At 45.4% G+C, this 14,876-nt stretch overlaps 1 protein-coding gene across 1 annotated transcript in view; it reads right to left on the bottom strand.

The window, feature by feature from the left end:
* Positions 1-1,852, bottom strand: part of LOC145360890 (uncharacterized) — a 56,742-nt gene extending 54,890 nt beyond the window's left edge. The window contains exon 1 of the mRNA XM_080216392.1: positions 1,599-1,852. Coding sequence (XP_080072518.1) covers positions 1,599-1,686 — 88 coding nt within the window. The 5' untranslated portion in view covers positions 1,687-1,852. The remainder of the gene's footprint in view (positions 1-1,598) is intronic.
* Positions 1,853-14,876: the final 13,024 nt, after the last annotated feature.

The raw sequence follows: 14,876 nt of genomic DNA, 5'->3' as shown, positions 1-14,876 counted from the left end.
TGGCTAGCCAAAAGGTCAGAACAAGGAAGGAAATACACACAGCACATTTTTTTTAAAAAAATGACAGCATGTATTCCAAACAATCACTCCACAAGGTTGGGGGAATACATTCCAACTTCTCCACATTTGGAGATGATCCAAACTTAAAACTGAATGGATAAAAGACAGACATACCTGTGGACAGAGTGCTCCCAAAACTGAGGTGCTGGCAAGAAAATACTCACTCCATTAAAAGTTGAGTAATTAGGATTTAACAAAAAAGAGAATTTTTAAACGTACAGTTCCAGATACATCACTCTTGCCTCAACAGTAATTTTTAGATTCAAACATTAAGAATAAAAAATACTTAACAGTTCTTTTAAGGTTCTAGCACGTGTAGGAATACCAAAGTGCTCATTCATGGCACCTGTACACAAGACAGATGTGGTGGTGGTGGTGGTGGCTGGGGGGGCGGGGGACACCATTAACTACAGCTTAGCAATGCCCAAAATAAAAAAAGTCAAAAAAAAACAGAATTTTCATTGAAGCTCTCATTTCTTTCAATAAAAAAGTGAAAAAGAAAGTGAAACAAAGTTTAACACTCCTCTACCATTTTAAGTTCAGATGAAACAATCACAGCCTTATTTCAGAAGTTATCTCTACAATTTAATTTCAGATGAAGCTAAAACCACCAGATCATTTTAAAACTTCTACCATTTTAATTTCGAGTGAGGTGATTACCAAGTATTGAAGAAAAGTTCACCTCTAACCAGTTCAATTTCAGATTAAGCTACTACCACTCAGGTTTACCTCTTATTTACCGTTTTAATTTTAAAAAAATTAAACCATTACACCATCAGATCATTTGAAACCAGTACCATTTTAATTTCAAGTGAAGTTATCCCCAGATTTTTAAAAAATAGTTCACCTCTAATCATTTTAGCTGCAGATAGAGTTTTCACCCATTAGATCATTTTAAATCCAGATAAAACTATTTACCCACTATTTAAAAAATTGAAACTAAACACCCCTAGATCAATTTTAAAAAGTTCATCTCTAACCATTTTAGCTCCAGATAAAAGTTTCACCCACCACCAGTTCATTTTAACTCCAGATAAAACTATAACCTTTTTTTTAAAAGTTGAAGCTAATATACCACTTGATAAGTTTATTTAAAAGTTAACCTCTTAACCATCTGAACTCCAGATTAGGTTTTCACCCATCACCGGATCATTTTAATTCCAGATAAAGCTATATAACTAGCTTAACTTTTTTAAAAAACTGATATACCACTAGATTTAAAAAAGTTCCCCTCCCCCCAACCATTTAGCTGGGATGTCCACCAGATCATGTTTAACCTTTTACCTTCTGAACTCCAAATGGGGCTATTATCACCAGATCTTTTTATTCTTTTTAAAACAGAGAAAAAACACATTTTATCCCCCTACCCCCTATACACACACAAATTTAAGCTGGATTGATCCAACATTTACAATTCTATGGATTAAAAATTTACTGCAGATGCCATCATCTTGGGGGTTATTTTTGCTGGAAGGAACACCTTCTTTCTACCCTATATCCCAAACACCCCACCAAAAAAAAAGACAAGTAATACTCACCTCCATCAGAAAATTCCTCCTTAAAATACACTGAGGGGTCTGCAGCTGCCAGGGCAGCCAGCAGGCAAAGCAGCAACCTGGTCTTCATCTTTCAGCTTGGAGGGGGCTTTTTTTAAGAAAAATCTATTTTTCCTGGTTTAAATTACTTTGGCTCTTCTAGGGGGGGGGGGTTTCCTCTATGGAGGGGCTTAAATATTAAGCACAACACCTCAAAACCATAAAGGACCTCAACTGAAAGCACCAGGACTGAGGCAGCTCCCCCTCACTGATGCTTTTATACCGCGCGCCTCACTCAAACTTCATAGTCGACCCTGTCCCACCCCCTCATCCCAGCCCGCTGATTGGCCGCACCCGCCACTGCGGGTGATTTCCCCCACTCCTGATTGGGTCACTTAGGCTGTCAGTCAAACGTCCTCCTGCCCTCCCCCCCGGCGCGCGGGGGAACGGCCAGCAGGGTAGGTTGCGCGCGGGCTGCCCAGATGGCCGTCGTTGATTGGCCGCGCGCGGACGTCATGGCGACGCAGGCCCCCGCCAATGGGCATCGACCACATGTTCAGGGGGCGGCGGGGTCCCGCCTCTTTTGCCGGCCCCCGCCTCTGATTGGTCGGTTAGACTGTCGGTCCGATGATGTCACACGGGACCTTTTTTCCTCATCAAGAGGGACAATGGCTGCACTTTTGCAAAATGGGCACAGACCCCAAACATGGACATAGCACTCAACCTGCTGGAAAGTGCAGCAAAGCTATTTCTGCACATTTTCCACCTTTTTAACATTGAAATTAAAATTGTAGAGGTGAACTTTTTTTTAAATGATCTAGTGGTATTGTAGAAACCTGACTGTACAGAAGGAGGCCATTCAGCCCATTGAGTCAACACCGACCACAATCCTACCCCATCCATGCACTTACCCTAGCTAATTCCGCTGACACATCGCTAATCTACCTAACCTGCACATTTTTGGACACTAATGGACAATTTAACATGGCCAATCTACCTAACCCGCAAATTTTTTGGACACTAACGGACAATTTTGGATAGCCAATCTACCTAACGTACACATTTTTGGACACAAAGGGGCAACTTAACATGGCTAATCCACCTAACCCACACATTTTTGGACATTAACAGACAATTTAACATGGCCAGTCTACCTAACCTACACATTTTTGGACACAAAGGGGCAATTTAACATGGCTAATCCACCTAACCCACACATTTTTGGACATTAACGAACAATTTAACATGACCTATCCACCTAACTTGCACATCTTGGACACTAATGGACAATTTAGCATGGCCAATCCACCTAACCTGTGCGTCTTTAGACACAAAGGGGCAAGTTACCATGCCCAATCCTGGTCTAAACCTACACAGATACGAAAAGAATGTGCATATTCCACACAGACAGTGACCCAAGCCGGAAATTGAGCCCAAGTCTCTGGCACTGTGAGGCCACAATGCTAACCACTGTGCCTTCATATCAATTCTATTTATTAGTCACAAGTGAGGCTTATATTAACGCTGCAATGCAGTTACTGTGAAAATCTCCTAGTTGTCACACTCTGGCACCTGTTTGGGTGAACTGAGGGAGAATTTGTCATGGCCAATGCACCCTAACCACCACATCTTTGGACTGTGGGAGGAAACCAGAGCTCCCGGAGGAAACACAGGCAGACACGGGGAGAACATGCAAATTCTGTGCAGACTTTGACCCAAGCTGGGAATCGAACCCAGGTCCCTGCTGATGTGAGGCAGCAGTGCTAACTACTGTTCCACTGTGCCGCCCAATTAGCTTTATTTATTAGTCACAAGTAAGTTTACATTCACACTGCAATGCAATTGCTGTGAAAATCTCCTAGTCACCACACTCCACTAGAGTGCAGAATGAGGCCATTCGGCCCATCAAGTTTGCACTGACAACAACCCTATCCGGGCCCTATCCCCGTAAGCCTACATATTTTACCTTGCCATTGCCCTGACACAAAGGGGCAATTAAGCATGGCCATTCAACCTAAACTTTGGACTGTGGGAGGAAACTGGAGCACCTGGAGGATATCCATAGGGCAGCACAGTAGCTCAGTGGTTAGCACAGCTGCTTTACAGTGACAGAATTCACTGTATTCTGTTCGATTCCTGGCTTGAGTCACCATCTGTGTGGAGTCTGCATGTTCTCCCCGTGTCTGCATGTGTTTCCTCTGGTGCTCTGGTTTCCTCCCACATTCTGAAATACGTGAATTGACCTGAACAGGTGCTTGGAGTAAATTCATTGCAGTGTTAATGTAAGCCTTACTTGTGACTAATAAATAAACTTCTTAAAAAAAGCCCATGCAGGGGAGAATGTGGAAACTCCACACAGACAATGTCCCAAGCTGGGAATCGAATCCAGGTCCCTGGCGCTGTAGTCGTATTAGCTTCAACTTTTTAAAAAATTTCGTGGTGATAGCTTCATTTGAAATTAAAATTGTAGCAGTGATTTTTTTTTGAATGATACTGCTTTTGCCTTTACATTTCTCAAGGTACTGACCATGGAGTACATAGGAATGCAGAAGGGAGGCATTTTCAAACTGAGATAACACTACAATTTGCAAAATGCAACATGGACACACATACACAGACACACATATACGCACACACACACACACACACACATACACGACATGCACATCGCATTGAACCTGCTGGAAAGTGCACCAAAGCAATTTCTACACATTTTCCAGCATATTAACATGCAATTTAACAGGCCATTGCTCAAAGTACTGAGCCTGGAGTAGAGAATCATATATTCACTACAGCAAAGAAGGAGGCCATTTGGCCAATTGAGCCTGCACCGATCACAATCCCATCTAGGCCCTATTCCATAACCCCATGTATTTACCCTGCCGATCCCCTTGATACCAAGGGGCAAGTCGGCATGGCCAATAAACCTCACCTGCACATTTTGTGGACTGTGGGGGCAGCAATCAAAGGAATCCCATGCAGACACTGGGAGAATGTACAGACTCCATACAGTTACCCAAGTCAGGTATCAGACCCGCGTCCCTGGTGCTGTGAGGCAGCAGTGCCAACCACTGTGCTATTATGCTGCTGTAGCCACAGATATACCGCAGTCGTGGTACATCAGTATTGGAGGCAGGAAGGCAGTGGTGGTGTTTAACTTGCTGATCAAGTGCGAAGTTACGTCCTGGATGGTGCTGAGTTTCTTGAGTCACTTGCAGTTTGGGGCTTTCTGCATAACTCATGTGGGCGGCACAATGACATAGTAGCTAGCACTGCTGCCTCACAGCACTAGGGACCCAGGTTCAATTCCCAGCTTGCATCACTGTTTGTGCGGAGTCTGCACATTCTCCCCGTGTCTGCATGGGTTTTTTCTGATTTCCTCCCACAGTCAGAAAGACATGCTGATTAAGGTGCATTGGCAATGCTAAATTCTCACTCAGTATACCAGAACAGGCGCCAAAGTGTGGCAACTAGGGGATTTTCACAGTAACTTCATTGAAGTGTTAATGTAAGCCTACTTGTGACAATAATGATTGAACTTTAAACATTTTTGTCTTTTGGATGAGATGCCAGACACAAGAATGCAGAAGGAGGCCATTTGGCCCACCAAGTCTGCACTGATCCTCTCTGCCAGAGTACATTACCCAGGTACTTTCTATCACCCTACATCTGTAACCCCATACATTTACATGGCTAATCCATCTCAACCTACATATCTTGGGACACTAAGGGGCAAGTTAGCATGGCCAATCTACCTACTCCTGTAATCCTGCACATCTTTGAAGCGTGGGAGGAAACTGGAGCACCAGAGGAAACCCAAAAGAGGCAGGGAGAACATGCAAACTCCACACAGGCAGTCACCCAAGACTGGAGCTGAACTCTGGTCCCTGGCGCTGTGAGGCCACAGTGCCAACCATGTACTACCGTGCCATCCTGAACTTGCAATTGTATACCATCCGTAACATTCGCAGGAACATTCTCAGACATTTAGACACATTTCAATCATTTCCTATGAAGATTCCTTTCATGGGAGTGTGCCCATGAAAACAGACTGGGGAACCTAAGCAGAAGGCCAAATATTTGTATTGTGCAAATCATTGATGACAGAGTGCCTAAAAAGAATTTTTTGCAGTTCAGTGTGTGCATCTGAGGAAGCAGAGAAGGAATAATTCCAAAACGGAAGGTCATTTTAAAGCAATCATTCATGTCCCACCAGAGACAAGAGGGCAGAAAATGGGTACCAGAAATAGCCCAAAGGATGGGCATAAAGAATCCCACAGCACTATTCAAAGAGAAGTTGGGGAGTTTTTAACCTTCGACTAATATCTTTTTTTTGAAGAAAGTTCATTTATTAGTGTCACAAGTGGGATTACATTAACGCTGAAATGAAGTTACTGTGAAAATCCCCTCGTCCCCGCGCTCCAGCGCCTGTTCGGGAACACTGAGAGAGAAATTAGCACGGCCAATACACCTAGCCAGCATGTCTATTGGACTGTGGGAGGAGAACAGAGCATCCGGAGGAAACCCACACAGCCATGGGGAGAATGTGCAGATTCTGCACAGACAGTGACCCAAGCCAGGAATCCAACCTGGGTCCCTGGCATTGCGAGGCAGCAGTGCTAACCACTGTGCCACTCATATCATCATAGTTAACCAGTCACAAATGGCAATACAAGAAATGCAAGACTTTTTTTTCCTTTTCTTACTTATATGTAAAGTTAAATTATTAGTCACAGGTAAGGCTTACATTAACATTGCAATGCAGTTACTGTGAAATTTCTGTAGTCGCCACAGTCCGGCACCTGTTCGGGTCCATGCATCTAATGCACTTTCAGGCTATGGGAGGAAACCAGAGCACCTACTTGGCCAATCAAGCCTGCACCGATCATAATCACAGCTAGGCCCTATTCCGTAACCCCACATATTTACCCTGCTAGTCCCCTGGGGCTGAGGTGCGTTATAGACCCCACAATCACATTTTGATTTGAAGTGTCTTCAGTTTCCTTTTTACTTTTGTTTTTGTTTGGGCCGTTCCCCTTCCTTTAGGGGAGCTGCCCCTTTTACTTAGTCCTAATGTAATTTGAGTTTGTCTACTTGGTTTGACCCGAAAGACGTCCCCCGCCCCACTGTTAGTCCCCTTGACACTAAGGGGCAATTTAACATGGCCAATCAACCTGCACATTTTTGGACTGTGGGAGCAGCAACCAAAGGAAACCCACACAGACACGGGGAGAACTTGCAGACTCCACACAGACAGTGAGGAGCCAAGAATCAAACCCAGCTCCCTGGTGCTGTGAAACAGCAGTGCTGACCACTGTGTCACCATGTTGCATGGCGAGTCAGTGAATAGGCCGCAGGACATCTGAAGCATTGAATTTCAAAGTTCAACAGGTGATTTCATCAGCGTTTTCAAGATATTGAGGGAAAGAGTTAGGGTAGGTGGAGATAAACTATTGCTGCTGGTTGGAGAAGCTAGGGTTTTATAGTCTAAAAAGTAGAGTCGAACCTTCCAGGACTGAAATTAGGAAACGCTGGTACATACAAAGGGAAGTAGAAGCTTGGAGCAAAAATGCTGGAAAAACTCAGCAGGTCTGGCAGCGTATGTGGAGAGAGAAAATAGAGGTAACATTTTGAGTCTGTTTGACTCTCCTTCAGAGCTAAGGAGAGGGGGAAATGTGATGATTATATACCGTGTAAGAGGGGCTGGAGCAACTGAAGAAGAGTAGAAGGTCGGTGATTGTTGAAAACTATGAGAAATTAAGGCAAAGTTATGTAGAGCACCAGACAGAGAGGTGGTAATGACAATGTGAAGCTTTGGAACTCACTTTGCAAATAGAAATTCAAGCTAGGTCTGGCCTATTGGCTAAGATCAAGCCCAAGATCAGGTGCAATGCCTTTTCTTATCAGTTTGGATCTTGTACGTCTCACCTGATGAAGGAGCAGTGCCCCAAAAGCTCATGACTCCAAATAAACCTGTTGCACTTTAACCTGGTTTTGTGAGACTTCTTACTCTCTTGTTGAGGAGTGGGAGAAGGGCATCAATTGGGTTCAGTCTGAATTGATTTTTGGAGCAAGCGAGGAAGTGGATTAAGGGGTTGCCCTCTCCACTCTGCACATTGACTTTGTAACTCTGAGAATGGAGTTAACAAAAAAGTTTTTTATTGTGACATCTAAGCTTGATATCGATAGATTTTTGTTATTGAAAGATATTAAGGAATAGCACCAGGGACCCAGGTTCGATTCCAGCCTTGGGTGACTGCCTGTTTGGATTTGCACAAGCTCCCCGTGTCTGTACAGGTTTCATCCAGGTGCTCTGGTTTCCTCCCACAGTCAGAAAGATATGTCAGTTAGGTGGATTGACCATGCTAAATTGTCCCTTAGTGTACAAAAGTGTGTAGGTTAGGTGGATTGGCCATGCTAAATTGCCCCTTAGTGTCCAAAGATCTGTAGGTTAGGTGGATTGGCCATGCTAAATTGCCCCTTGGTGTCCAGAGATGTGCAGGTTCAGGGGATTAGCGGGGTAAATATGTGGGGTTACAGAGATAGGACCTGGGTGAATAGATCTTCAGGGAGTTGGTGCAGACTCAATGGGCTGAAATGTCTACTCATACATCATATGATTCCATGATAAGGGGAAAAGGCTGTACATACGGTATATATATATATATATATATATATACATACGTACGGTGTCTTGGCGTTTATTGGTAGGGGGATTGAATTTAGGAGTCGCAGTGTAATGTTGCAACTGTACACTACTCTAGTGCGGCCGCACTTGGAGTACTGTGTGCAGTTCTGGTCCCCGCATTACAAGAAGGATGTGGAGGCGTTGGAGAGGGTGCAGAGGAGGTTTACTAGGATGTTGCCTGGTATGGTGGGGAGGTCTTATGAGGAGAGACTGAGGGATCTAGGGTTGTTTTCGTTGGAAAGAAGGCGGCTAAGAGGGGATCTTATTGAAACATATAAGATGATTAGAGGTTTAGATAGGGTGGATAGTGATAGCCTTTTTCCTCGGATGGAGAAAGCTAGCACGAGGGGGCATGGCTTTAAATTAAGGGGGGGTAGCTACAGGACGGATGTCAGGGGTAGGTTCTTTACCCAGCGGGTGGTGAGGGATTGGAATGCCCTGCCTGCTGCAGTTGTAAATGCGTCTAGTTTGGGGGCGTTTAAGAGATCTCTGGATAGGTTTATGGACGAAAAGGGATTGGTATAGGCTAGTGGGTCATTGTTTTTGTAACTGGTCGGCGCAACATCGTGGGCCGAAGGGCCTGTTCTGCGCTGTAATGTTCTATGTTCTATGTTCTATGTTCTATACGGTTCATACATCAGCCACAATCTCATTGAATTGGGCTGAACAGGGTCAAAGGGCTGAATGGACTCCTCTTGTTCCTATGGTGTTGGAACTTAGCTGAAATGTTAATTTTACTTAATTTGCAGCACAGGATCTGGCATTCAAACTCAGAAACAGACAGAAGTGGCCAGGCATGTCATTTTAACTTGCACACATTATACAGTAGGGCCATTTGTTCTAGTTTGCAATGGCCACAGTTGTATTAAAACTCTTCCTTATCTCATCAGGGCAGCATGGTGGCACAGTGGTTAGCACTGTTGCCTCAGGATGCCAGGGACCCAGGTTCGATTCCTGGCTTGTGTCACTATCTGAGCGGAGTTTGTACATTCTCCCCATGTCTGTGTGGGTTTCCTCCAGGTGCCCTGATTTCCTTCCCACAGTCCAAAAGACATGGTGGTAAGGGTGCATTGGACATGTTAAATTTTCCCTCAGTGTACCCGAACTGGCTCTGGATTGTGGCGAGTAGTGGATTTTTACAATAATTTAATTGCAGTGTTAATGTAAACCTACTTGTGACACTAAGAAATAAGCTTCAAACTTAAATTCTCCCCTCAGTGTACCTAAATAGGAGTGTGGTGACTAGGGGAATTTCACAGTAACTTCATTGCAGTGTTAATGTAAGCCAACTTGTGACACTAATAAATAAACTTTAAACTCTGTGAGAAACAAATTCTCCTCATCTCTGTCTTAAATGAGCAATACCTTATTTTTAAACAGTGACCCCTTGTTCTAGATTCTCCAACAAGAGGAAACATTCTCTCCACATCCCACCCTGTCAATACCCCTCAAGGATCTCAAACATTTCAATCGAGTCACCTCTTATCTTATAAATCTAGTGGATATAAACCTAACCTCTTCAACATTTTCTCGTAAGCCAACCCTCCCCCCCCGATTCCTGGTATTAGTGTAGTAAACCTTCCATCTTAAATGAACGACCCCTTACTTTTAAACAGTGACCACCCCCCCACCACTGCATTCCTCTGCAGTTCTACATTTTCCCACAAAAGGAAACATCCTCTAGATTTGAATATTCCAATGCACTCCTTGTCATCTCCCATGTTCTGTCCTCATAAAGTTAAGGTCATCTAAAAATCTGATACTAATGTTCTGAATAGCAACCAGTCCAGTTCATCCGCTTCCTATTTTCGCTGACCTATGCTGGATCCCGGTTAGGCCTCAGTTTTAAAATTCTTGTCCTTAACGCCTCAAGGGCCTTGCCACTCCCTTTTCTCCTTCAGCCCCCGCTTCCCTCTGAGCTATCTATGCCCTTTTAATTCCGACCTCTTTTGCACCCTCGATTTTAATCACTCCAGCACTGGCCCCTGTGAATTCAAAAGTCGGTAAAAAAGTTTGACAACACCAGGTTTGTTCAAAAGTCACCATGAGCTATGACTATGTGAATCTATGTGAGTTTATGGGAATTGACTTCCTCAAACACAGCACAGTGATGGGGTGGCACAGTGCCACAGCGGTTAGCACTGCTGCCTCACAGTGCCAGGGACCCGGGTTCAATTCCCGGCTTGGGTCACTGTCTGAGTGGAGTTTGCACGTTCTCCCCGTGCCTGCGTGAGTTTCCTCCGGGCACTTCAGTTTCCTCCCACAGTCTGAAAGACTTGCTGGTTAGGTGGATTGGCCATGCTAAATCGCCCCTTAGTGTCAGAGGGACTAGCTAGGGTAAATATGTGGGGTTATGGGGATGGGGCCTAGGTGGGATTGTGGTCGCTGTGGACTTGATGGCCCAAATGGCCTCCTCCTGCACTGAGGGATTCTATGCCTCTCTACCTTACTTTCCTTCTTTTAAGCATAGTTTGTCCCAACACTCCCACTATATGGAGCAAGGATAAGGCTCACATCTTTGGACCATAGAATAATCTAGAACAGAAGGATACCATTCTGGAATACTTCAGTGCAGTTGTGGACCCAGGTGGAATTTTGGCGCATGAGTCTCTGCCAGAGACAGGCTCACAATCTTTAATCTTGACCACAGCAGGTTCTCAAATATGTGGGCGGCATGGTGGCACAGTGGTTAGCACTGCTGCCTCACAGCACCAGGGACCTGGCTTCAATTCCCGGCTTGGATCACTGCCAGTGTGGAGCCTGCACATTCTCCCTGTGTCTATGTGGATTTCCTCCAGGTGCTCCGGTTTCCTCCCATAGTCCAAAGATGTGCGGGTTAGATGGATTGGCCATGCTAAATTGCCCCTTAATGTCAGTGGGAGTAGTTAGGGCAAATGCATGGGGTTGTGGGGCTAGGGCCGGGGAGGGATTGTGGTCAGTGCAGACTCAGTGGGCCGAATGGCCTCCTTCTGCACTGTAGGGATTCTATGAAATCTCCAAAACCTCTGAAACTCTTGAAACATTGTCTGATATTCACATCCACATCCACCTTAAAACCCACCTCTCCGACCAAGCTTAACAGTCATCTGATCTAAAGGCCAGAATTTTACCGCCCCACTCGCCACGGGAATCAGAGTGGGCGAGGGGAGCACAATGGAAAGGTCCAGTGACCTTGGGCAGGATGTTACGGTTTTGGGTCAAGCGAGGCCATAAAATCCTGCCCAATATCTGCTCATACCTTATGTGCGCTGATTGAATAAAACAATAAAATGGGGAAATAGGAATACTGGTCTGAACTGTTCCTTGCTCCCAGGTGGTCCAGTGTTATATTTTCATAGAATCATAGAATCTTATCGTACAGAAGGAGGCCAATTCGGCCCATCGAACCTGCACTGACTCTCTGACAGAGCACCTTACCGTATTCCTGTAACCCCCATATACTTACCTCACTACTTACCCTACTAATTCCCCTAACCTACATATCATGGGACACTAAGGGACAATTTTAGCATGGCCAATCCAGCTAACCTGCACATCCTTGGACTGTGGGAGGAAACCGGAGCACCCAGAGGAAACCCACGCAGACACAGTAGTGACCCAAGGCCAGAACTGAACCTGGGTCCCTGGCGCAGTGAGGCAACAGTGCTAACCATGGTGCCACTGTGCCACCCCTTATTTTGTTTTATAATGCAGCTGCGAAGCACCTTGAGGTGTTGCATTCTGTTAAAGATGCTATATAAATGCAAATTGTTGCTGCTGATAGAAGTTGATGGTGTAAAGCAAAGAGGAAAATGAGAGATGGGGCACCAGTAAGAATTAACATATGAATCACATTCGAGTTAGAAGCAGGAGTAGGCCATTCAGCCCCTCAATCATACCTTGCTATGAAGAGAAAAGACATATGGAGATAATACACAGAGGTATCATAGAATCCTTACAGTGCAGGAGGCCATTCGGCCCATTGAGTCTGCACTGACCACAATCCTCACCAGGCCCTATTCTCGTAATCCCAAATATTTACCCTGCTAATCCCCCTGACACTAAGGGGCAATTTAGCGCAGCCGGTAAACCTATGTGTCTAGGGCGGTGGATAGAGGAGAGCCGGTGGATGTGGTCTTTCTGGATTTTCAGAAGGCGTTTGACAAGGTACCTCACAAGAGGTTATTGCAGAAGGTCAGGGGACATGGAGTTGGGGGTAGAGTGTTAGCGTGGATAGAGGATTGGTTGTCAAATAGGAGGCAGAGAGTGGGGGGTCAATGGGTGCTATTCAGATTGGCGGATGGTGACTAGTGGAGTGCCCCAGGGGTCGGTGCTGGGGCCTCAGCTATTTACCATTTATATAGATGATCTGGAGGAGGGAAGCGAGTGTATGGTGTCGAAATTTGCTGATGACACCAAGATTGGTGGAACGGCAAATTGTGCAGAGGGTGTGGAGAGTCTGCAGAAGGATCTAGATAGGCTGGGCGAATGGGCCAGGAAATGGCAAATGGAATTTAATGTTGGCAAGTGCGAGGTGGTCCACTTTGGTAGGAATAATGGTAGGAATAGTATTACTTACGTGGCGAAAAACTGCAGCAGGCGACGGTGCAGAGGGACCTCGGGGTCCTTGTGCATGAGTCGCAAAAACCCAGCTTGCAGGTGCAGCAGGTAGTCAGGAAGGCGAATGTGATGCTGGCCTTCATAGCGAGGGGGATTGAATATAGAAGTAGGGAGGTCTTGCTGCGGCTGTATAAGGCATTGGTGAGGCCGCAGCTGGAGTACTGTGTGCAGTTTTGGGCGCCGTACTTGCGCAAGGATATTTTGGCCTTGGAGGGAGTGCAGAGGAGGTTTACTAGGCTGATACGAGAGTTGAGGGGGTTGAGCTATGAGGAGAGGCTGAATAAATTAGGCTTGTACTCGTTAGAGTTTAGAAGAATGAGGGGAGATCTCATTGAGACGTATAAGATGATGAATGGGATGGATAGGATAGAGGTGGAGAGACTCTTCCCGCTCAGAAAGGATAGTAGGACTAGGGGGCACAGCCTCAAGATAGGGTGGTTTAGAACGGAGTTGAGGAGGAACTTCTTCACTCAAAGGGTGGTGAATCTCTGGAATTCTCTGCCCATTGAAGTGGTGGAGGCTACCTCGCTCAATATTTTTAAGACGCGGGTTGATGGGTTTTTGATAAGAGAGGGGATTAAGGGTTATGGGGAGAGGGCAGGAATGTGGAACTAAGCCACGACAGATCAGCCATGATCTCATTGAATGGCGGGGCAGGCTTGAAGGGCTAGATGGCCTACTCCTGCTCCTATTTCTTATGTTCTTATCTTTGGATTGCAGGAGGAAACCAGAGCACTCAGAGGAAACTCATGCAGACATGGGGAGAAACTCCACACAGCCAGTGACCCGAGGCCAGAATTGAACCCATGACCTTCGCACTGTGAGACAACAGTGCTAACCACTGGGCCACCGTGCCACCCAATTGCCACCATGCCGCCCTACGTGAAATGCATGTGAAGTGAAGGCATGTCAGCTGGCAGGTGTAGGCTGTATCCAAGTCCATAATCAAATGTGTGACACTTTATACTGGGTCTGTGGTTCATTTCAATGATATTGAATTACCCCTCTTTAGTACAATTACTGATAATAAACTGCCAATGCCAATTGCTTTTATCGCAACTGAGAGCATTTTGCATGTGGTTACAAGCTGGATGATATGTTGAATTTCTATGAACAGAATTGTAAATGCAAAATGCAAATGTAGGAAAATTAGTTCGTTTATGGAGCTAAGTGCATAATTGGAAGCCTTACAATTGGAGGCAAACAATTCATGAATCAAAATCATTCACAACTCACCACACAATGGAACGCTGTTCAACTTGTTCTATTGAGGCCGGATCCATGTCCAGCATTAAGGCACTAATCGTTCTCTGCTGGGCTGGACATGTCATTCATAACATCAGGGTAAAGTCCAACAGGTTTATTTGAGAGCACAAGCTTTCAGACTGTCACATAGATAGCCAAGTTCCACACATGAGGATGGCCTCAACTGGGATGTTGGGTTCATGTCACACTTAGGAGTTTGCACATTCTCCTCGTGTCTGTGTGGGTTTCCTCTGGGTGCTCCGGTTTTCTCCCACAGTCCAAAGATGTGCGGGTTAGGTTGATTGGCCATGCTGAAATGTCCTGAGATGCGTAGGTTATATGGATTAGTGGGTAAATATGTAGGATATGGGGATAGGGCCTGGGTGGGATTGTGGTCGGTGCAGACTCGATAGGCCAAATGGCCTCTTTCTGCACTGTGGGGTTTCTATGGTTTCTATGGTATTTGTAACCTCCCCCCCCTCACGACTTGTCGGGGAACAAGTAGAGGTGAGGTTGAGGTGAAGGAGGAAGCACGTAACCTTTTACCTACCCAACTCTTCAAATAGCACCTTGTCCGAATTGCAGCACAGTCTGTAGATCATGCATTGGATGTATCAGCCATCTCAGAACCCAACGAACAAGATGTCATCTCTGGAATTCTCTGCCTGTTGAAGTGGTGGAGGCTGCCTCGCTAAATATTTTTAAGACGTGGGTTGATGGGTTTTTGATGAGAGAGGGGATTAAGGGTT

The sequence above is a fragment of the Carcharhinus amblyrhynchos genome, chromosome 33 (genome assembly GCF_965287045.1).
Source record: "Carcharhinus amblyrhynchos chromosome 33, sCarAmb.v2.hapA, whole genome shotgun sequence".
NCBI lineage: Eukaryota > Metazoa > Chordata > Chondrichthyes > Carcharhiniformes > Carcharhinidae > Carcharhinus > Carcharhinus amblyrhynchos.
The sequence above is the reverse complement of the archived record's forward strand: the minus strand, read 5'-3'. Positions and strand labels throughout refer to the sequence as shown.